Source organism: Schistocerca gregaria, chromosome 2 (genome assembly GCF_023897955.1).
Source record: "Schistocerca gregaria isolate iqSchGreg1 chromosome 2, iqSchGreg1.2, whole genome shotgun sequence".
Classification (NCBI taxonomy): Eukaryota; Metazoa; Arthropoda; class Insecta; order Orthoptera; family Acrididae; genus Schistocerca; species Schistocerca gregaria.
The window spans coordinates 826814825-826837467 of NC_064921.1; the positions used below are offsets into that span (position 1 = coordinate 826814825).

A 22643-nucleotide genomic window follows, 5' to 3' on the forward strand; every position below is an offset into this window, starting at 1 on the left:
GACCTCTCAATTTGTGATACAAATAAAGCATACTAGAGCCTCTGCAATCTCAGTGACGAAAACTATGTGATAAATACGGTCCTTTAGATATTAGTGAATAGGTTTGGTGTCCCTCTGTGCCCCAGCACTGATTTTTATCTGTTTTTGATACTTATAAAACGATTCTATAATAGATCTGATTTCCCTCTGCTCCCCAGCATTGATTTTATCTGTTTCTGGTGTAAGTAAAACGATTCTAATCTTACGTCATTGGAAACTTATTAAGAGAACAACGATCTTGGTAATGGTCACTAAAGATGCGGTTTTGCTGTTTTGGATTTTAGGCTGTGCTATCTATTCTTGTTAGTTGTATAGTCTATAAATTTATATATTTCTGATGGAATAAAATTATATATGAACTGAAAAGTTACCACTTGCGAAAATGCCTTCTTTCGACATAGTAAAATTATAAGCAGCCGACCAGTTGCAATGGATAAAGAAATCCTTTACCTAGGTTTCGACAAATATAAATCTGTCTTCCTCAGAAATTAACCTAAGGGCAACGTACCATCGCCGTTTTTACAATTGTGGGCATAGATCCATGTGTCAAAAATAAACTATAGCCCTAGAATTAGGGTTTGTCACGTTAATATGAAATAGCTCATGGATCTTGCAGAGCTCACAACCGACTGAGTGTAATTGGCGAGCGTAGTTACTCTGAAAATAGGGCAGGTGGCGCTCATGCCAAGAAACATGTGCCAATTGTCGTACAAAGGCAACGTGTAAATTACCAGTATTAATAACGTTCTTAGGTAGAGTAACAATAAAAAAGCAGAAGGAAATTAACTCTTCCATTATAACATTATGGGAGCATTGGTACAAATGATGTAGTTATACATCAAAAATGGCAGGTGGCGTTTACGCCGAGAAACTTACGCCCAGTGGCATATACAACCAAAATATAAAAAATTACATTAATATATTGCTGAGACCCACAAACGATATACATGTCAGAACTTTAAAATTGACAATAATGGCTCTTGTCAAGAAAGAATTATGAACACTGGTACACGATCCTGTTAATACACATTTAAAGGAAAAACAAAATTTTAGAACCAGACAAAACAACATAAGGGCCGATATAGTATCAAACATAAATCGTGACAAAACCACCATTACATAAGGGGTAGTGAGGTTAAAGCACTGAAGGTGCATCATAGCTTCCTGAGGAAATAAATCACTAAGGTTACCAGCATTAATGTTATACCATAAACAGTGCAGGTTTAAAGCATTCGAAAAATTGTCTACAAGCAAGGTTCAACTGGTCGTCCAGTATATTATCATCCTTGAGCTGAAGATCTTTGAAAATTTGTAACTCTTCCCACAGATCTAATTATGCCCTTTGTCTTCTCTGTGTAGGATAGCAGTGTCTTCTAAATGTTTTGGCGTGTTCAGCAAAAGTAGAATTGTGCATATTCGCTCCTTTTTTACATAATAGGTGTTCTTTATATCTTGTTTTCACAGCTCTACCTGTTTGACCAATATAATATAAAGGACAGTCGTTACAGGTTAGTTTGTAAACCCCTGAATTGGAAAACCCATCGCCGGCGATCTCTACTGAATGTACAAGATTTCTCTTTAAACTGTTATCAGTAGAGAAGGAGACGTTACAGTTATATGTTTTCATTCGAAGACGTTTTATCCTATATGGAATATTTACCAAGAAAGGAATAGAAATAAATTTCTGACACATGGATCTATGCCGACAGTTGTAAAAAAGGCGATGGTACATTAGTCCTTACTAATGTAAAATTGCAAGTACCATTTGTCGTTATCATACTTCTGTAGTGCAAGAGTTCTCTAATTTGTCTTAAAATTTATTCTTGGCTTATAGGTTTCATACTTTTCTAATGTAAGCTATGATGTTCATTGCCCTTAGGTTACCTTCTGAAGATGACAAATTTATATTTGTCGAAACCTAGGTAAAGAATTTCCTTACCCATTGCAACTGGTCAGCTGTTTGTAATTTTATTACGTGGAATAGTTACTGTTGTGCAGCTACAGGGTGTTTCAAAAATGACCGGTATATTTGAAACGGCAATAAAAACTAAATGAGCAGCGATAGAAATACACTGTTTGTTGCAATATGCTTGGGACAATAGTACATTTTCAGGCGGACAAACTTTCGAAATTACAGTATTTACAATTTTCAACAACAGATGGCTCTGCAAGTGATGTGAAAGATATAGAAGACAACACAGTCTGTGGATGCGCCATTCTGTACGTCGTCTTTCTGCTGTAAGCATGTGCTGTTCACAATGTGCAAGTGTGCTGTGGACAACATGGTTTATTCCTTAGAACACAGTGTTGTTGCAATATCGAAAGAAGGCTCAATATTGAAAACATACAGGGTGTTTCAAAAATGACCGGTTTCATCGGAGGTTTAACGTAACCAAAGGACCGAAAAGCGATACAATAAAAGATCTGTTTGAAAAATTTCAACGGACTGGGAACATGATGGATGAACGTGCTGGAAAGGTAGGGCGACCGTGTACGGCAACCACAGAGGGCAACGCGCAGCTAGTGCAGCAGGTGATCCAACAGCGGCCTCGGGTTTCCGTTCGCCGTGTTGCAGCTGCGGTCCAAATGACGCCAACGCCCACGTATCGTCTCATGCGCCAGAGTTTACACTTCTATCCATACAAAATTCAAACGCGGCAACTCCTCAGTGCCGCTACCATTGCTGCATGAGGGACATTCGCTAACGATATAGTGCAAAGGATTGATGACGGCGATATGCATGTGGGCAGCATTTGGTTTACTGACGAAGCTTATTTTTACCTACACGGCTTCGTCAATGAACAGAACTGGCGCATATGGGGAACCGAAAAGCCCCATGTTGCAGTCCCATCGTCCCTGCATCCTCAAAAAGTACTGGTCTGGGCCGCCATTTCTTCCAAAGGAATCATTGGTCCATTTTTCAGATCCGAAACGATTACTGCATCACGCTATCTGGACATTCTTCGTGAATTTGTGGCGGTACAAACTGCCTTAGACGACACTGCGAACACCTCGTGGTTTATGCAAGATGGTGCCCGGCCACATTGCACGGCCGACGTCTTTAATTTCCTGAATGAATATTTCGATGATCGTGTGATTGCTTTGGGCTATCCGAAACATACAGGAGGCGGCGCCATCTGTTGTTGACAATTGTAACTACTGTAGTTTCGAAAGTTTGTCTGCCTGGAAATGTACTGTTGTCCCAAACATATTGCAACAAACGGTGTATTTCTATCGCTGCTCGTTTAGTTTTTATTGCCGTTTCAAATATACCGGTCATTTTTGAAACACCCTGTATGTTTTCAATATTGAGCCTTCTTTCGATATTAGACTGCTACGATCGATCTTTGGATCACGAATTCCAAAGCACATCAGAGCGATACTGGAGTGAAATAACTCGATCTACAATCCTCCGTTGTAAATGGATACCGTATGGTTATTGTAAGGTAACATGAAAATACGTGGTGTTTTGTGAAAACCTGCAACAATTTCAAGAGAAGTGAACCGCTGTCCGATACATTAAATTTGTGATTTCTAATAAACGAAGGATAAGCGCTGAAAGTGGTCCGAGTTAACTGGGGGATCTATTGTGACATAAGGAAGGTAGGTTGAATTAATGATATTAAATTTGACGCTCGTTTTCGTTCTAGGGCTCTAAAGTAACAACTGTTAATAATAGACACAAAAAGCACTCATCTGTTTTAATTCTTTCTCCGTATAAATTATCGATCATGCAATCATGTCTACATTATTTATGTAGGACGTTTGTTTATTTGGTGTATGTGTCATTTAATAAGCTTCGGACCTGCATTCAGTATTTTCGAAACGTCCCAATAGTGGATGAACGATTGATTTCTGTTGTGATATGGAACAAACTTGACACATAGTAACACCATAGCTTGGAATTACTAGAAGTGTCAATATTTTCACGTATTTTTAATTATTAGTGTGACGGAGAAAGACAGTCGTGTTCGAGACATTCTTTTTATGTAAGGAAAAAAAAAATTGAGCTTCGTAAACATCATCCAACGAAATAAGGCTTGTGTAGGGTGTGTGGTGCATAAACAGGTCTACTGCTTGTCTGTTCACTGTGATCGAGAAGGAATTCAGGTAGTGAAAGTAATATTACGTCAGCATCAGTATCAAAGAGAATAAATAGCTGAATGAAATAAGAAAACGTAATTGTTTATTTGGTTGAATATATTACGTCATTACATGCTAGGCAGTCCAGTGTTACACGCCTTACTGTCGATTACATGTAAATGTATGGAAGTTTTCTGTCATACGTGATTATTGGCTGTTGTTATTAATCATTTTTCGTTTAAGAACCCCGTAAGTCATGCTTGTCGAATTTTTGGGACTAGGATGGTAAAGGTTTTATGATTTTTGAGTCGCTGTCTATCATCGATTTGGCAAATACGCCGCTAATAGTTGGTACACTATTTACTTCTTGGGAAAAACATTCGTCGGGTAATCCCATCTCAGTGAAAGTGTTCAAACGTCAGGTGAAGTGATTTCCTGAAGTACTTGTTATAGACTGTTTGTTTGCTGTTAGTGGATGTTGTTGTTGTTAACTTAATATTTTGCTGTTTGAACCAAAGTCCAATCTTTCAACATTCATTAGTAACGACACATTTTGCTGTACAAGACATCTTACTTTTGTTTGACTTAGTTTCCATGTAGGCCCTATCCTCATCATTTTTGATGATACGGTCATGTAACATTTCAGAAATGAAGAAACACAGTTGTTCATTTTCTGCTTAATCCTGTCTTGTAATTTTAATGTGTTTTAATGGGAAGAAGAATTGTGTTATGCACAGCCAACTCCTGTTCGAATATAAAGCAAAACTTTGAATGAGTCCCATTGTAAGTTCCGATTCAGACGTAGGCCCTAGTTACAGTACCAAACTGTAACTCTGTCAGACAACCACAGAGTTTATGGAGTTTCCGAGGGAGTGATTGAAGCAATACACAAACTCATTAATTACGGGATTTATTGTTTTAGGTGAAAACCCTGCGTAAATTCTGTGTGACACTGAAAAATCGAGTGATAAACTTTTTTTAAGGATGACAAATTTAGCAAACTTTGTTTATGTTATAATACTAGGATACAATTTAAGGGCAAAAAGGGATTGCTGTCAAACAAGTTGGAAGTGATGTTCATTGATTGTGGAATACATTTACTTCTCAAAGTTGACGTTTCCAAATTCTCTTGGGCAGTCTCAGACCTAAACAGTGTTTTGCTGTTGAATCCTGTGGATTACTTTCCTTATGTGTTTGTGCCATTTGTAGAATTGACAAAAACTTTTAATTGGCCTGCTTGAATAAAAAGGTTGCACTCTTCATGATTGTGATTGCTGTGAAGGAAAAAACTAGGAAATCAGCAGTGACTCCTCTTCATCCAGAATGGCAACCACAGCATTATATATCCAGCTCTGAATAGAAACAATTTTGACATTTAAAAATAATCCAAATTTCAGTAATGTCAAAATCAATATAACACTTAAGAGACATCCACAGGAATTCGTAGTAGGCTATTTGTGTGGAATATATAGTCTCTTCTCTGTCAAATAAGAAATAAAGACAAAGATTAAACAAAAATGCAGTAACTCACATTAAATTTGACAAATTCTCCAGGAATAGCACACATTTATTATCACTATTGTGGATGAACATGTAGATGTTAGGTAACCATTACCAACAAATCATGAAATAGTGGTATCTGCAGGGGATGGGAGTTGCAAAACATGCTGGTATTGATGTAATTTTCATGTTGTTGTTGTTGTTGTTGTGGTCTTCAGCCCTGAGACTGGTTTGATGCAGCTCTCCATGCTACTATATCCTGTGCAAGCTTCTTCATCTCCCAGTATCTACTGCAACCTACATCCTTCTGAATCTGCTTAGTGTATTCATCTCTTTGTCTCCCTCTACGATTTTTACCCTCCACGCTGCCCTCCAGTGGTAAATTTGTGATCCCTCGATGCCTCAAAACATGTCCTACCAACCGATCCCTTCTTCTAGTCAAGTTGTGCCACAAACTTCTCTTCTCTCCAATCCTATTCAATACCTCCTCATTAGTTACGTGATCTACCCACTTTATCTTCAGCATTCTTCTGTAGCACCACATTTCGAAAGCTTCTATTCTCTCCTTGTCCAAACTATTTATCGTCCATGTTTCACTTCCATACATGGCTACACTCCATACAAATACTTTCAGAAACGACTTCCTGACACTTAAATGTATATTCTATGCTAACAAATTTCTCTTCTTCAGAAACATTTTACATATTCAGCTAAAATGAGTATCACTACACCCACATCCATAAAAATGATGTATTTAAAAAGAAACCAAATCACACATAAATATGAAATTTCATGGGGTATCAGTAACTTGTTTACCTGTAAACATAAAATTAAATCCAATACTAAAAACTTAGGAGTATATTCATAAAAAAACTGCACAAGTTGTTAAAACATTTTTTTTAAATGTTCGTTCTATACTGTGTTCAGATGGAACACATGCAAGGAAATCGTTTTAGCTTTAATACATGCCTCATCTTGTGATTATATATTATTATAATCATGTTAAATAAATCTGAGTTATTTACTGTAACTAGTATGTAATTCAAGGTAAAGTCAGGTGTGTAACATGTCAGAGTAAAAAAGTTGATTTGATGTGATAATATCGTAGCTTTGTGTTGACTGCTGATTTGATTTGAACAAATTGCAGACGTACCCTGCCCTTCAACAGTACCATGACTGATACATTAATATTATTTTAAAATCTCTAACTTTCTATAGCAAATAAAAACCAAATCTTGCATTTTACTGGCTGGTATTGATGCAATTGATTGTAAAGTTTCGTTAATGAAATTTGTCTGTAATATTATGTGTGATCACTTTTTAGTTCTATCATTGTATGTTTGATTGCTGTGTTCTGTCCCACAAAGAGACATAAAAAATAGACCTCGCAGATTTGCCGTCATACATTTTTTTCGTCCTTATAGAATTTAAAATTCAGTACATCAGTTTGATAGATTTATCAAAAACACTAAAAAATCTACTTTAATATTCAAGAGTGCTGTAAAGTAAAATAAATAGATGATCTTCACAGAGCTGCCTGTAGCCGTGTGCGTAGCATTCTAGCCTTGTTAATTGCGAGGTCGCTGGTTTGTTTCTCACTGTGTTTTTTCGAGTCAACAACCCATTGCGCAGTAGCATTCTTGTGTTGTTGCTGTGCTGCAGACAGAGCTTTTGTACATATATTTCAATTCTATATTTTTTTATCAAATTAAAAATTACGTGACTGAACATTGAATCATAATTTTCTAATGAAAATGTTTTATTAATTGCTGATTGCATGAAAGTGTGAGCATTCATAGTAAAATTTGTACATAAATGCAGGAAATCAGCTAGAAAACAAAATACTTTTCTATTCCTAGAGATTACAAATAAATAAAAACACAATAGCCTATTGCAAACAATAATATTAGACAATGGAAAGTCTGGGATGGATATATAGCAACAGTGAAATAAAATAGATTGCTACTCACTACATAGGAGAGTCTTTGAACGGCAGGCAGACACATGTGAAGTACCTTTGAAAGTAGACTTTATTCTTGTTAAAAATTGCTTAATGTGTGTTTATCATTTAACGGTAACACATTTCTCATAATTGTACCAAGTTTTAATTCATTACAAATAGTCCCATTTTCATGTGGTTGGTGATAAAAAGATGGTACTCTTAATTTTTTTAAATGTATGTTATAATTTAATTCACATCTTCATTTGATTATATATATATATAATTCAGATAGAAGTGAAAAAGGTTTGTCTGCAGTCACAAGACTAGAATGGTACATGTACTGTGGGTAGCTCATTTGAAAACACACTTTTTAAGTTTTTTATACTTCACAACAGTTTTTTTTCTTTCCTTAAGTATTTTGGAAAAGTACATCTTACTGACTTAGGAAATTGATATCTGGACATTGACCTTAAAAACTTTGAGCGTGAAGAAACTCAAAAGGGGCCAAGCCACAAGGCCCCTAGTGAGACATTTCCTCTCGATGTCTGAGGTTAGTTTATTATTGCTATATTTTCACCCATTAGCCTTTCCCTTACATCTCTTTGTAATAGCACTCCTTCGCTCTCCTGTCATTCATCATTATTACAAGTTCATTTACGGTGATTGAATCTTTTACTCTAACATCACTAGCTTTTGCCCCAGGAGTCTTGCCACTCTTGGTGGGTTTGTGCTTGGCTACCACCGGGCCCCAGCACTTGCAGCAATGTCTATCATCCTATTCTTTTTCCCTCCCCTTGGCGAACACGTCTCGGATTTTATTGGGAATGTTCCACATTGTACGTTGCTTACGTAAGAGCAATCTCCCCACTGTTCTTTGTTCCCTTTTCCATTCTTTTTTTCCCTTCTCCTATCCTTCCTTCATATCAGCATTTGACATTCCTCTTTTACTTTGCCCTCCCTGCGTGCTCCTGAAGGCCAGCCCACGTGTCTGTTGCATAACTGGTGACTGGGTGACGTGTAACTCCCAGCCCTGGGTCAACAGGTAGGGATCACATGTACCCTTTGGTACAGGCAAGGCCCAGGGAGGGGTGATTGTGTGAGCTGCTACCTTCTCAAATTGCTGATTGGTCCCTCCGCCAGGTGTTAAAGACGTGTGACCTGAGGTGCAAACAGTCACCTAAAGTGCATGCACCCTCTTGTGAAGGGGCCCACTCAGCTGGCGGCTACACGGGTAGCGGAGGCTGTGTGGCGTGGACTGGGCGGTTTTTTAGGTTAGAAGGCCTCTGGAAAGTACGGGGTGGACTGCAATGTCAATTGGGTGCATGGCAAATACAGGACGTGCTTGGATCAAGGAACAGTCGGAATTATAGTTGTAAATTGTTGTAGTTGTGCTGGAAAAGTCCCTGAGCTTCAAGTGCTAATAGAAAGCACAGTATCTGATATCGTTATAGGTACAGAAAGCTGGCTAAAGCCTGAAATAAGTTCTGCAGAAATTTTTACGAAGTCTCAGATGGTGTTCAGGAAAGATAGATTAGGCAGAATTGGTGGTGGAGTGTTTGTGTCTGTCAGTAGTGGTTTATCTTGTAGTGAAGTCGAAGTAGATACTCAGTGCGAATTGGTATGGGTGGAGGTTATACTTAACAGCCGAATTACGTTAATAATTGGCTCCTTCTACCGACCCCCAGACTCCAATGGTACAGTTGCGGAACAGTTCAGAGAAAGTTTGAGTCTCGTAACAAATAAAAACCCCACTGATACGGTTATAGTTGGTGGGGACTTCAACCTTCCCTCAGTATGTTGGCAAAAATACTTGTTCAAAACCAGTGGTAGGCAGAAAACATCTTCCGAGATTGTCCTAAATGCTTTCTCCGAAAATTATTTTGAGCAGTTAGTCCACGAACCCACGCGAATTGTAAATGGTTGCGAAAACACACTTGACCTCTTAGCCACAAACAATCCAGAGCTGATAGAGAGCATCATGACTGATACAAGGATTAGTGATCACAAGGTCGTTGTAGCTAGGTTCAATACAGTTTCTTCCAAATCCATCAGCAACAAACGCAAAATAATTTTATTTAAAAAAGCGGATAAAGTGTCACTAGAAGCCTTCCTAAAAGACAATCTCCATTCCTTCCGAACTGACTATGCAAATGTAGATGAGATGTGGCTCAAATTCAGAGATATAGTAGCAACAGCAATTGAGAGATTCATACCTCATAAATTGGTAAGAGATGGAGCAGACCCCCCCCCGTGGTACACAAAATAGGTCCAAACGCTGTTGCAGAGGCAACGGAGAAAGCATGCAAAGTTCAGAAGAACGCGAAATCCCAAAGATTGGCTAAAATTTACAGACTCACGAAATTTGGCACGGACTTCGATGCGAGATGCCTTTAATAGGTTCCACAACGAAACATTGTCTCGAAATTTGGTAGAAAATCCGTCTGGTCGTATGTAAAGTACACAAGCGGCAAGACGCAGTCAATACCTTCGCTGCGCAGTGCTGATGGTACTGTTACCGACGACTGTGCCGCTAAAGCGGAGTTATTGAACGCAGTTTTCCGAAATTCCTTCACCAGGTAAGACGAATTGAGTATTCCAGAATTTGAAACACGAACATCTACTAGCATGATTTTCTTAGAAGTAGATACCTTAGGGGTTGCGAAGCAACTCAAATCGCTTGATACGGGCAAGTCTTCAGGTCCAGATTGTATACCGATTTGGTTCCTTTCAGATTACGCTGATACTGTAGCTCCCTACTTAGCACTCATATACAACTGCTCGCTCACCAATAGATCTGTACCTACAGATTGGAAAATTGCACAGGTCGCACCAGTGTTTAAGAAGGGTAGTAGGAGTAATCCATCTAACTACAGACCTATATCATTGACGTCGGTTTGCAGTAGGGTTTTGGAGCATATACTGTATTCAAACATTATGAATCACCTCGAAGGGAACGATCTATTGACACGTAATCAGCAAGGCTTCAGAAAACATCGCTCTTGTGCAACGCAGCTAGCTCTTTATTCGCACGAAGTAATGGCCGCTATCGACAGGGGATCTCAAGTTGATTCCGTATTTCTAGATTTCCGGAAAGCTTTTGACACCGTTCCTCACAAGCGACTTCTAATCAAGCTGCGGGCCTATGGGGTATCGTCTCAGTTGTGCGACTGGATTCGTGATTTCCTGTCAGGAAGGTCGCAGTTCGTAGTAATAGACGGAAAATCATCAAGTAAAACTGAAGTGATATCAGTTGTTCCCCAGGGAAGCGTCCTGGGACCTCTGCTGTTCCTGATCTATATAAATGCCCTGGGTGACAATCTGAGCAGTTCTCTTAAGTTGTTCACAGATGATGCTGTAATTTACCGTCTAGTAAGGCCATCCGAAGACCAGTATCAGTTGCAAAGCGATTTAGAAAAGATTGCTGTATGGTGTGGCAGGTAGCAGTTGACGCTAAATAACGAAAAGTGAGAGATTATCCACATAAGTTCCAAAAGAAATCCGTTGGAATTCGATTACTCGATAAATAGTACAATTCTCAAGGCTGTCAATTTAACTAAGTACCTGGGTGTTAAAATTACGAACAACTTCAGTTGGAAGGACCACATAGTTAATATTGTGGGGAAGGTGAGCCAAAGGTTGCGTTTCATTGGCAGGACATTTAGAAGATGCAACAAGTCCACTAAAGAGACAGCTTACACTACACTCGTTCGTCCTCTGTTTGAATATTGCTGCGCGGTGTGGTATCCTTACCAGGTGGGATTGACAGGACATCGAAAGGGTGGAAAAAAGGGCAGCTCGTTTTGTATCGTCACATAATAGGGGAGAGAGTGTGGCAGATATGATACGCGAGTTGGGATGGAAGTCATTACAGCAAAGACGTTTTTCGTCGCGGCGAGACCTTTTTACGAAATTTCAGTCACCAACTTTCTCTTCCGAATGCGAAAATATTTTGTTGAGCCCAACCTACATAGGTAGGAATGATCATCAAAATAAAATAAGAAAAATCAGAGCTTGAATAGAAATGTTTAGGTGTTCGTTTTTCCCGTGCGCTTTTCGGGAGTGATGACCAGGTCGAATATCTTACAAACTTCATCCTTGCCGCTGCTGACCATTCCTCGCACTTCCCCTTTACCATGCCGTGTCCCAGGGTCTTGGTGAACTGAGGCATACCGCCACGAAATTTCCGCACGGACATGTGCTCTCCACATTTTTAACCATCATCTGATGATGACAAACTGTATTCTTTATAAACAGATGCATGCACAGTGTCGTCGCATTCTTTGGGATAGCAAAAAGCTTGCTGGATTTCATTCACCAGTTCTTTTAACAGTTCCATTCCTTTCTCTATTGTGTGGGCCAACCTCCAATGGCTCCAACTTATGGCCTGACTGTAGTAGACGATGTTTTCCTAGACCCTATTGCTATCTCCAACAACTTGGGCTGCCATTTTGCGGAAATTTTGAGCACTTCCCACTATCACTCGGCCTTCCTCCATCTGAAACAAGTGGAGGCTTCTCGGATTATGCCCTTCTCTTCTCAGAATCATTAGTGCTACAACACCACCTTTACTATGAGGCAGCTGGATCATGCCCTCAGTTCATCTCTATCCTCGCATCTCAGGACCAGATGCTGCAACACCTTCCTCTTGAAGGCAAGCACTTTCTGCTTAATACGTACAGCCATTTGTGGGCAGAGGGCACATTTCCCAGATGCTGTCCTGAAGCCACTGTCATACCCATACCTAAGCCCACTAAGGACAAACACCTTCCTTGTAGTTACTGCCCCATCTCCCTCACCAGGTGTGTTTGCAAGGTGATTCATGCCCAACTGGTATGGTGGCTCAAGTCTTGCAATTTACTAACCACTGCACAGTGTGGATTTCGAGCATACCGTTCTGTGGTTGACCATATCATCTCATTACTTTGTCCACCCATGTCCTGAATGGTTTTCTGCAGAAATCTGAGACGTTGGCCATGTTTTTCGATTTGGAGAAGGCCTAAGACTCCTGCTGGAGAACCATACTCTCTACATGTGGGGCTTCTGCGGCTTCCTGCCCTGTTTCCCTGAGGAATTTTTAAAAGACCACATTTTCAATGTACATGTGGGTTCTGCCTTGTGTGAGACTTTTATCCAGGAAAACGGTGTGCCACAGTGTTCCGACTTGAGCATCATCCTCTTTGCTATCAGCCGAGCGAGGTGGCACAGTGGTTAGACTCTGGACTCACATTCGGGAGGACGACGGTTCAATTCCGCATCCGGCCATCCTGATTTAGGTTTTCTGTGATTTCCCTAAATCACTCCAGGCAAATGCTGGGATGGTTCCTCTCACAGGGCACGGCTGACTTCCTTCCCTAATCCGATGAGACCGATGACCACGCTGGGGGTCTCCTTCCCCAAACCAACCAACCAATCTTTGCTATCACCATTAACCCTATAATGGCCTGTCTTCTGCCTGGTATCTCCAGCACCATTTTTGTTGACAATTTTGCTATCTATTGCAGTTCTCCGTGAACCTGTCTCTTTGAGTGGCATTTTCAGTGATGTGTCAATTGTCTTTTCTCACGGAACTTTACCAATGGCTTTCATTTTTCCACTGACAAATCTGTTTGTGTGAAATTCTGGTGGCGCAGTTGGTTTCACCCCACCATCTTTACATATGTTGCCCTTTCATTCGTTGAAACTATGAAATTCTTGGGGCTCATGCTCGATAGGAAACTTCCTTGGTCCTCCCTTGCGTCTTACCTGGTGGCCCGCTGTACAGGGTAGCTCATTGTCCTACATGTCCTCAATGGTACTTTCGGGGGTGTAAATTGAACCACTCTCCTCCATTCGTACCGGCCCCTTGCCTATTTGAAACTAGACTAAGGGCTTTGTTTGTGTGTCTGCATGTCTGTTCTCATACGCTGTCTCAACACTATCCACCATCGTGGTATCCTTTGGTCACTGACATCTTTTATGCTAGCCTGGTTGAGAGTCTGTATGCCAAAGCTGCTGAACTACCACTGACATACCGCCGTGACTTTCTCCTCAGCAGGTATGCATGCTGTTTGTCTGCCCTGTATGGCCGCCCACCCATCCCATGCCTCCTTCTTTAGAGACCCCTTTGATCACCAGTATGGGGTGCGTCCCTCTTCTCTGTTACCCCTTTGAGTCCGCATTCGGCCCTTGCTCTGGTGGCTTAACTTCACACTACCTGCAACTTTCCCAGTGGGTGTGAACCCTTCACCACCTTGGCTTTGTACGGTGCTCCATGTTCACCTTGGCCTGCATTTGCTACCTAAGGACACTAGGACACTACCTAGCCTTGCTCTATCGCCTTCAGTTTCATGATCTTTGCATGGAAATTTGTAATAGTACCTTTCTGTACACATTGATAGCCCTCGGACTGACCATGGTTTTCAGTGTACCTTCGTCCTTGGTGCCTCGCTCAGTACCCTTCAAAGTCTCTGTGCACTGTACACTGCCCATCCCTTTGTGCAATGGGTCCAGGAAAACTGTCACTTGCTCACTCTTGATAGAGCCACAGTGATGTTTGTGGGTTCCTGGTCATGTCAGTCTGCCAGGAAACGAGGCTGCTGTCCTCATACCTCAGCCCACTAGTTCCTAAATTCCTTCCAATGATCTTTAGTGTTCTGTAGTTCTGACTTGGGTACATATGACCCCAGTTGCGTTTGTGCCCTTAAACAAAACAAACAAACAATCACTAGCTGTGAGTGAACTAATGTACATTGCTGCAGCACACATTCTGCTTGAGTGCAAATTAATTATATGGATAGTTTGCTATCTGTTAGTGATTTGATACTTCCTAGTGTTTCAATTTGTCGTTCAGTTTGTTGTCATTTCTTTTGACTGGATTCCCGTTTGTCTCTTTGAAAAGGAATACTTATTTTCAGTTGGCTAATTTGGGTTTATTGCTGCATGGATATTGTACATGTGGTACAGATGTTGCTTAAGCTCTCTTGTGTTACATCCCCTACAAAGTTACCTGTTTCGCCGCTGGATGGCATACATAGTACAAGGTAAATGATCACATGCTGTGGTTACAATCAATGAATAGTGATGCACCAGAAATAAGTTGGATTTTTTAAAGTGCCCAAAAGAACAATTAGGAATGCCACCTAACCTGACCATAAAAATAGAATTACCATGCGCTTATGCTCAATATAAAATATTTAGTAATCCCTATGTACTTACTGATAGTGAGAAAACAACAATAATACTAAAAAGATTAAAATAACCCATATATTTAATTAACAAAGCAATGTGATGTAAAAAGAAAACTGCACTAGTGGGTGCACGGATGCCAAGCCTGCCAGACATGGAGGGCTCCTGGGAATTATCTCCTACAAAAAAGGAGGGGGGGGGGGGGGGGGAGAATTTCGCACAAACCATGTGAGGCTGAACTTTCTTCATGAGTCATCTGATTCAGATGCAAGCCTTATTGGGTGCAAGGTCTCTATTGCAGTGTCTATTGAAATGCTATCTACTATAAAAAGTAATGCAGACAGTTACAATAGAGTTAAAAGAATGAATGAGTCATTAATAGTGTTTAAGTAAACAGGTCATACATTGTGCAGAGGATGTCTGGAATCAATGCTGCGTGTCAAGAACTACTGTAAATGGAGGCATTTAAGCAAACAAGAATGACAAAGATCAAGTAGCTGTTCTGAGTAACTGAGGTAACTTTGTAGGGGATGTCTCAACCTGTAAGTATGATTGTCACCTTGAGAATGTTAGGAACTGTACTGTAACACTAATGTAGCAATAATGAAGATTAACAGTTGAAGCCAAAAAGTGGTATGATTACTGATGTCACTTGGAATTTTTGTGCTAAGTGGCTGCAGCTTCAGCATTTGACGGTTTAATGGTAAGGCAGCAAAGGCTACAGATTGTGTGTTGGTAGTATGTGTCTAATCATAGAGTTCTATGTTGAAGCGTAGCTGAACAATTTTATTTTCCCATGGAATGAGTCTCAGCTCTTTTCGCTCTTGACCAGAGCCGTGATTGTAATACTTTGCACCAATGACTTATCTGTAGGTATAACAAAAATTAAATAGTAATCTTTTAAGCTAATTAAAACCTTTATTCTTTGATTTGTTTCAGAATCCCATATCATGTCGGATTCTGAAGCCAGCAGTAATTCTTACAATGAGAGTGACCGAGGAAGCAATCAGGGAAGTGATTCAGAAGCTGAAGATGCAAGATCTGATGCTGGAGGTGGAAGTGACGTAGGCTCAGGGGACGAAGATGATGGAAACCAGTCAGATGCAGGCAACCAGTCCGACGTTGGTAACAGGTCAGGTGGTGAGAATGACTCAGATGCTGAAATGCAATCTGATGGCGGTAACCAGTCAGATGACAATCAGTCAGATGCTGGTAATCAATCAGATGTTGGTAATCAATCAGATGCTGGCAATCAGTCGGATGTTGGTAACCAGTCAGATGGTAACCAATCAGATGCTGATAACCAGTCAGATGATGGAAATGCCTCAGACGATGACCAGAGATCAGAGAGGTCGGAGAAGTCTGGTCGAAGTCGCCGCTCCACTCGTGATGATGAAGCAGAAGAAGCAGGACCTGGTGAGGAGGAGGAAGAAGTTGAAGATGAGCAGGAGCCAGAAGGAGAAGATCTTAATTCAGAAGAGGAGGAGGAGGAAGATGAAGATGAGTACGACGAAGAGGAGGATGAAGAGGAAGATGACCGACCACGTAAGAAAAAGAAGAAAGATCGTTTTGGAGGGTTTATTATTGATGAAGCTGAGGTAGATGATGAGGTTGAAGATGAGGATGAATGGGAGGAAGGAGCCCAGGAAATAGGAATTGTAGGGAATGAATTTGATGAACATGGACCCACAGCTCGTGAGATTGAAGGAAGACGCCGAGGCACCAATCTTTGGGACTCCCAGAAAGAAGATGAAATTGAAGAATACTTACGAAAGAAATATGCTGATGAATCTATTGCTGCCAGGCATTTTGGTGATGGAGGTGAAGAAATGTCTGATGAGATCACACAGCAGACATTATTGCCTGGTGTTAAAGATCCAAACTTGTGGATGGTCAAATGTCGCATAGGAGAGGAGAAAAATACAGCTTTGCTGCTTATGAGAAAATTTATTGCTTATCAATTCACTAATGAACCCTTGCAGATAAAATCTGTCGTTGCACCAGAGCATGTGAAGGGATATATTTACATTGAAGCTTACAAGCAACCCCATGTGAAAGCTGCTATTCAGAATGTTGGCAATCTTAGGATGGGACAATGGCAACAGCAGATGGTTCCCATAAAGGAAATGACAGATGTTCTGAGAGTGGTAAAGGAACAGATTGGACTAAAACCTAAGCAGTGGGTTCGCCTAAAACGAAGCATATATAGGGATGACATTGCACAGGTGGACTATGTTGATTTAGCACAGAATCAAGTGCACCTTAAGTTGCTTCCTAGGATTGACTACACGAGACTGAGAGGTGCCTTAAGGACTTCACAGCCTGATAATGATTCTGCAAAACGAAAGAAGAAAGTTCGCCCACCAGCAAAACCATTTGATCCTGAGGCAATTAGGGCTATTGGGGGTGAAGTTACAAGTGATGGAGATTTCCTTATCTTTGAAGGAAACCGGTATTCCAGGAAAGGATTTCTGTATAAAAATTTTACAATGAGTGCCATAGTTGCAGATGGTGTCAAACCAACATTGTCGGAGCTAGAAAAGTTTGAAGAAGCTCCAGAAGGAATTGATATTGAATTGCCAACTACAGCATCGAAAGATGATGCAACAACACATTCATTCTCAACAGGAGATAATGTTGAAGTTTGTGAAGGTGAATTGATGAACCTTCAAGGTAAAATTTTAACCATAGATGGCAACATGATAACTGTTATGCCTAAGCATGAGGCACTTACAGAACCTCTGGAGTTCCTAGCATCAGAATTGCGAAAATATTTCCGTATGGGAGATCACGTGAAGGTCATTGCTGGGCGGTATGAAGGAGACACTGGCCTTATAGTAAGAGTTGAAGAGAATCGTGTTGTTCTCTTTTCAGATCTCACAATGCATGAACTAGAGGTTCTCCCTAAAGATATTCAGTTAAGTCCAGATATGGCTACAGGCGTTGATTCTCTGGGGCAGTATCAATGGGGTGACTGTGTGCAGTTGGATCCACAGACTGTTGGTGTTATCGTCAGATTGGAGAGAGAGAATTTCCATGTCTTAAGTATGCAAGGCAAAGTAGTTGAGGCAAAACCTCAAGCATTACAAAAAAGGAAGGAGTCAAGGTATACTGTAGCACTTGATTATGATCAAAATACAATTCAGAGAAAAGATATTGTGAAGGTAATAGATGGGCCTCATGCTGGCCGTGATGGTGAAATAAAACATTTGTATAGAAATTATGCATTCCTCCATTCGAGAATGTACTTAGACAATGGTGGTATTTTTGTTTGCAAAACACGTCATTTGCAGCTCGCTGGTGGTAACAAAAACTCCAACACGTCTGGTGGTTTGGACAGTGGCTTTCCAGGTTTCATGTCACCTCACATATCCTCTCCAATGCATCCAAGTGGAGGTGCTCGTGGTGGGAGTGCGAGAGGTAGAGGTCGTGGCGGTGGTATGAGAAGAGATCGAGAATTAATTGGTCAGACGATAAAAATTACTGGTGGACCCTATAAAGGAAATGTTGGAATTGTTAAAGTTGCGACAGAATCAACTGCCAGGGTTGAGCTGCATTCAACTTGTCAAACCATCTCTGTGGATAGGTCTCACATTGCTGTAGTGGGTGCTCCAACAAGGGACGGTTCATTCTCGTCATACAGCCGAACACCAGCATATGGTGGAGGACAAACCCCAGTATATCGTGACGGCAGCAAAACTCCGATGCACGGCTCCCAGACACCCATATATGATGCAGGTTCTCGCACACCACATTTTGGTGGCATGACACCTTCTCATGATGGGTCACAGACACCAGGAAGATCAGGAGCATGGGATCCAACTATTGCAAACACTCCTCGCCGACCTAATGAGTTTGATAGCTATCCAATTGATGATGCTTCTCCCTCACCCACTTACAATCCCAGTACACCTGCTTATCAGCCAGGGGGTCCACTTACTCCTCAGACACCAGGAACTATGTATGGTTCAGACAACTCATACTCTCCATATCAGCCGTCGCCTTCTCCACCTGGTTACCGTGGCACTCCCTCTGCTTATGTTGCAACTCCAAGTCCTTCAGGCTACACACCATCTCCAACTAGCGGTGTTCAGTATGCTACTCCATCTCCCTTGGTTTATAGTCCTGTGACACCAGGAGCAGCATCTCCGTTTAATCCACACACACCTGGTTCTGGCTTAGACCAGCAGCAATTGCAGCAAGAATGGCATACAACAGACATTGAAGTGAGGATTAAAGACACACATGAGGATACTGGATTAAGTGGTCAAACTGGAATTATTACTGGAATTTCTGGAGGTATGTGCTCAGTTTTCTTACTTCAGGAAGATCGCACAGTCAACATTTTGGCTGAGCACTTGGAACCAGTACTGCCACAGCAAGGTGACAGGGTTAAAGTTATTTTAGGAGAAGAGCGAGAAGCTGTAGGAAAACTTATCTCTATTGATAATCAGGATGGAGTTGTTAAAGTTGAGTCTGGAGATGTGAAGATGCTTCAGCTCAGGTTTTTATGCAAATTGAGAACTATTCACTGAAGCTTGTAACACATACACTTTATCTTCTTTTTCTGTTAATCACACAAATGTAAATCATTTACACACAATTTGCAAAGTTACTGCACTTTGAAATAAGTCATAATAACCTTATTTCTTTATGTTGGACAACTACACATCTTTAGATTATGTAGTTGGGTATGACTTCCCTTCTCAATATAAGTGATAGGGGTTCTTTTAGTTACAATTTTTTGAAACTGAAACTGTAATAGTCTGTAATGGTCTTTCATCAACCCTGAGAGAGGGATATTTGTATGCCAGAACATAAAATAAAAGCTAAAAATTTTAATTTTTTCTTATTATTTGAAAGTGGTGTTAGTCCATTATTATTTCCGTTCTTTTTCTTTACATACATTCATTCATTCATTCATTCTTTCTTTGAAAATAGGTATATAGAAATGGTGACTATTTTGAATATTCTTAGTCTATGCCTATTTCATCAGTAAGGCTTGTCAGATTCATACCACAGTTAATGAAGTAAAATTCGAAAGTCTCAGATATGAACTTTGAAAAATGAAAGAGCATGTTTTCTAGAATCAGCTTAGTACCTGAGTGCAGTTATCAAATCATAAACAAATTGCATTTCAAATTACTTATTTTGGAACTACAAGGGAAAAGAGAATGAGTTATACAAGGATACATGAAAAGTCTAGTTCATAGAAACTTTATACAGCAAGGACTGGGAGACAATGGTATGTGATATTGCCATATATATATTCAGCCACACTGACATCTTGTCAAAGGCTAGAGATAATTAAAGAATAGAAGTATTTGGAAAAGTGCGTGACCAAGGCAGTAGGGTAAATAAATATGTATTTGTACTATTTTATTGAAGTGAAAAAATAGGCTCTGCTAGCCTAAGAGATTTAATATCTTGAGTAGAAAGAAATTAGGTAACAACCAGCTAAGTCACCATTTTGTGCATTATGATTGTAATACAATACTGAGACATGAAATCACAGGCTGCTTCTTTGCAGTCATATCTGTTGGCACTTCAAGTAATTATCCCAGATTAGAAAGCTAGCAATGTTTTCACATCAATAACGATGGTACTATTTTTTATAGGACCATAATAAGAAGTGACAAATGAGGAACAGCTATGCTATAAGGGGAAATAACAGTCCTGTGAAATTAACTGATTTATCTGTGAGACTTTGTATTGTTTCCTGAGATTAATGTGATTACTGTGTAAATAAAGTTTACATTTACACATTGCATTTTATGTTAGTTTGTATAAGAATAATTTTGCCAGCTGTATGTTGTTCATATTTCTGCTCTTGCTCTGTTTTATATGCAAAATGGTATTTAAATTGCAATCTGCATGGTTGAAATAAAGACATATTTAATACATCTCTGTTTGATATGTTGCATTCTTGAAAAATATTATGTCATTTTGGCCACTATAAGTTGTCATTTACCATTCCATTATACTTTCCTTTCCTTGTTAATACCTTTTTCAGTTGCACTATGGAAACTTGTCACCTGTTACCCACCAATTGCATATTTTCAGGGGAATGCGAAACACGAGACCAGATAGAAACAGAGGTTAAAATTGTAATTTTGTAGAGTATTGGTGATAAGTGAAGTGGACAAAAAATTAGTCCTTCCCACAAGAAATTGCACTAGCCTTGTTAATGGCCACCATTTGATGTGAAAGTGTGTGAGCAAGTTTCTTCATGTATACTGTATTCAGCTGAAGCCATTCATTCATTATTATATCCCACAGAGCTACCAAATTGCTGAGATTTTGATTGATAGATTTCACCCACTATCCCAAAAAGTCCTGGACACTAGTATCCTGATTCTTGTTCACAGTAACCTGAAAGAAAGGGCTCTGTCATGTAGGGGGGAAGAAACACCACAAATCCATATCCAGGATTAACTACACCTTCCACAAGCTGTGGGTTAAACATACCATTGGGTCAATAAATTTTGGGCAATGCAGCTAAGAAATGCTACTTTCTTCACCGATAATTCGACCTGCAATTCACTCTGAGGGTGGCTCAAATATCAGTGGAAGGAGTAGCATTTGCATGGCTTCATGCCTGAAATTTAATAGATTTCTCACTATGCCATGAGAATTGAAAAATGCATATCATTGGTATGTTAGTGCATACAGTATCTCTCATCATTTTAAACGAGGCAAAATTGTGACATGTCGGACCACACTACTTGACTCCACTCAGCTTCTGCCCAGTCTGTGTTGCTTGGCCTATTGCAGCCTTAGAGTTGTACATGCCACTATGAACAATGGCCTTTGGTGGAGTACATCCCTCCAAATGTCCATTCAGTTCCCTTCCCATTGCTCACTCGGAATCTGGTTTGGTTGGGCCTTGATCCAATGACAGCAGCTGTTCCTGTCAGATTCAGAACTACTTGAGTTACAAGGTGTTACTGTCGTCTCTGTTTTATGCAGTGTTAACATGGCTGCAAGTAGTGCATTTTTCCTTTTAGACACATTGGGCAGTCCAGACTGATAACACACCAAACCTGGCTTCTTCATTCACGGTGTGGATAGTTACGTTCTGTTATGTTGAAACAAGGCCCTGGGAGTAGACAACATTCCATTAGAACTACTGACAGCCTTGGGAGAGCCAGTCCTGACAAAACTCTACCATCTGGTGAGCAAGTTGCATGAGACAGACAATATACCCTCAAACTTCAAGAAGAATATAATAATTCCAATCCCAAAGAAACCAGGTGTTGACAGATGTGAAAATTACTGAACAATGAGTTTAATAAGCCTGAGCTGCAAAATACTTACCCGAAGGCCCTGGGAGTAGACAACATTCCATTAGAACTACTGACAGCCTTGGGAGAGCCAGTCCTGACAAAACTCTACCATCTGGTGAGCAAGTTGCATGAGACAGACAATATACCCTCAAACTTCAAGAAGAATATAATAATTCCAATCCCAAAGAAACCAGGTGTTGACAGATGTGAAAATTACTGAACAATGAGTTTAATAAGCCTGAGCTGCAAAATACTTACCCGAATTCTTTACAGACGAATGGAAAAACTAGTAGAAGCCGACCTCGGGGAAGATCAGATTGGATTCCGTAGAAATGTGGGAACATGTGAGGCAATACTGACCCTACGACTTACCTTAGAAGCTAGATTAAGGAAAGGCAAACCTATGTTTCTAGCATTTATAGACTTATAGAAAGCGTTTGACAATGTTGACTGGAATACTCTCTTTCAAATTCTGAAGGTGGTAGGGGAAAATACAGGGAGCAAAAGGCTATTTACAATTTGTACAGAAACCAGGTGGCAGTCATAAGAGTTGAGGGGTATGAAAGGGAAGCAGTGGTTGAGAAGGGAGTAAGACAGGGTTGTAGCCTCTCCCCGATGTTGTTCAATCT

At 40.3% G+C, this 22643-nt stretch overlaps 1 protein-coding gene across 1 annotated transcript; it reads left to right on the plus strand.

Moving 5' to 3' along the window:
* The first annotated feature begins 3367 nt into the window (after positions 1–3367).
* Positions 3368–20631, plus strand: LOC126335177 (transcription elongation factor SPT5). The gene is made up of 2 exons (XM_049998171.1): positions 3368–3642; positions 15668–20631. Exon 2 carries the CDS (start codon positions 15679–15681, stop codon positions 19261–19263), a length of 3585 nt encoding a protein of 1194 aa, XP_049854128.1. The 5' UTR covers positions 3368–3642; positions 15668–15678; the 3' UTR covers positions 19264–20631.
* Positions 20632–22643: the final 2012 nt, after the last annotated feature.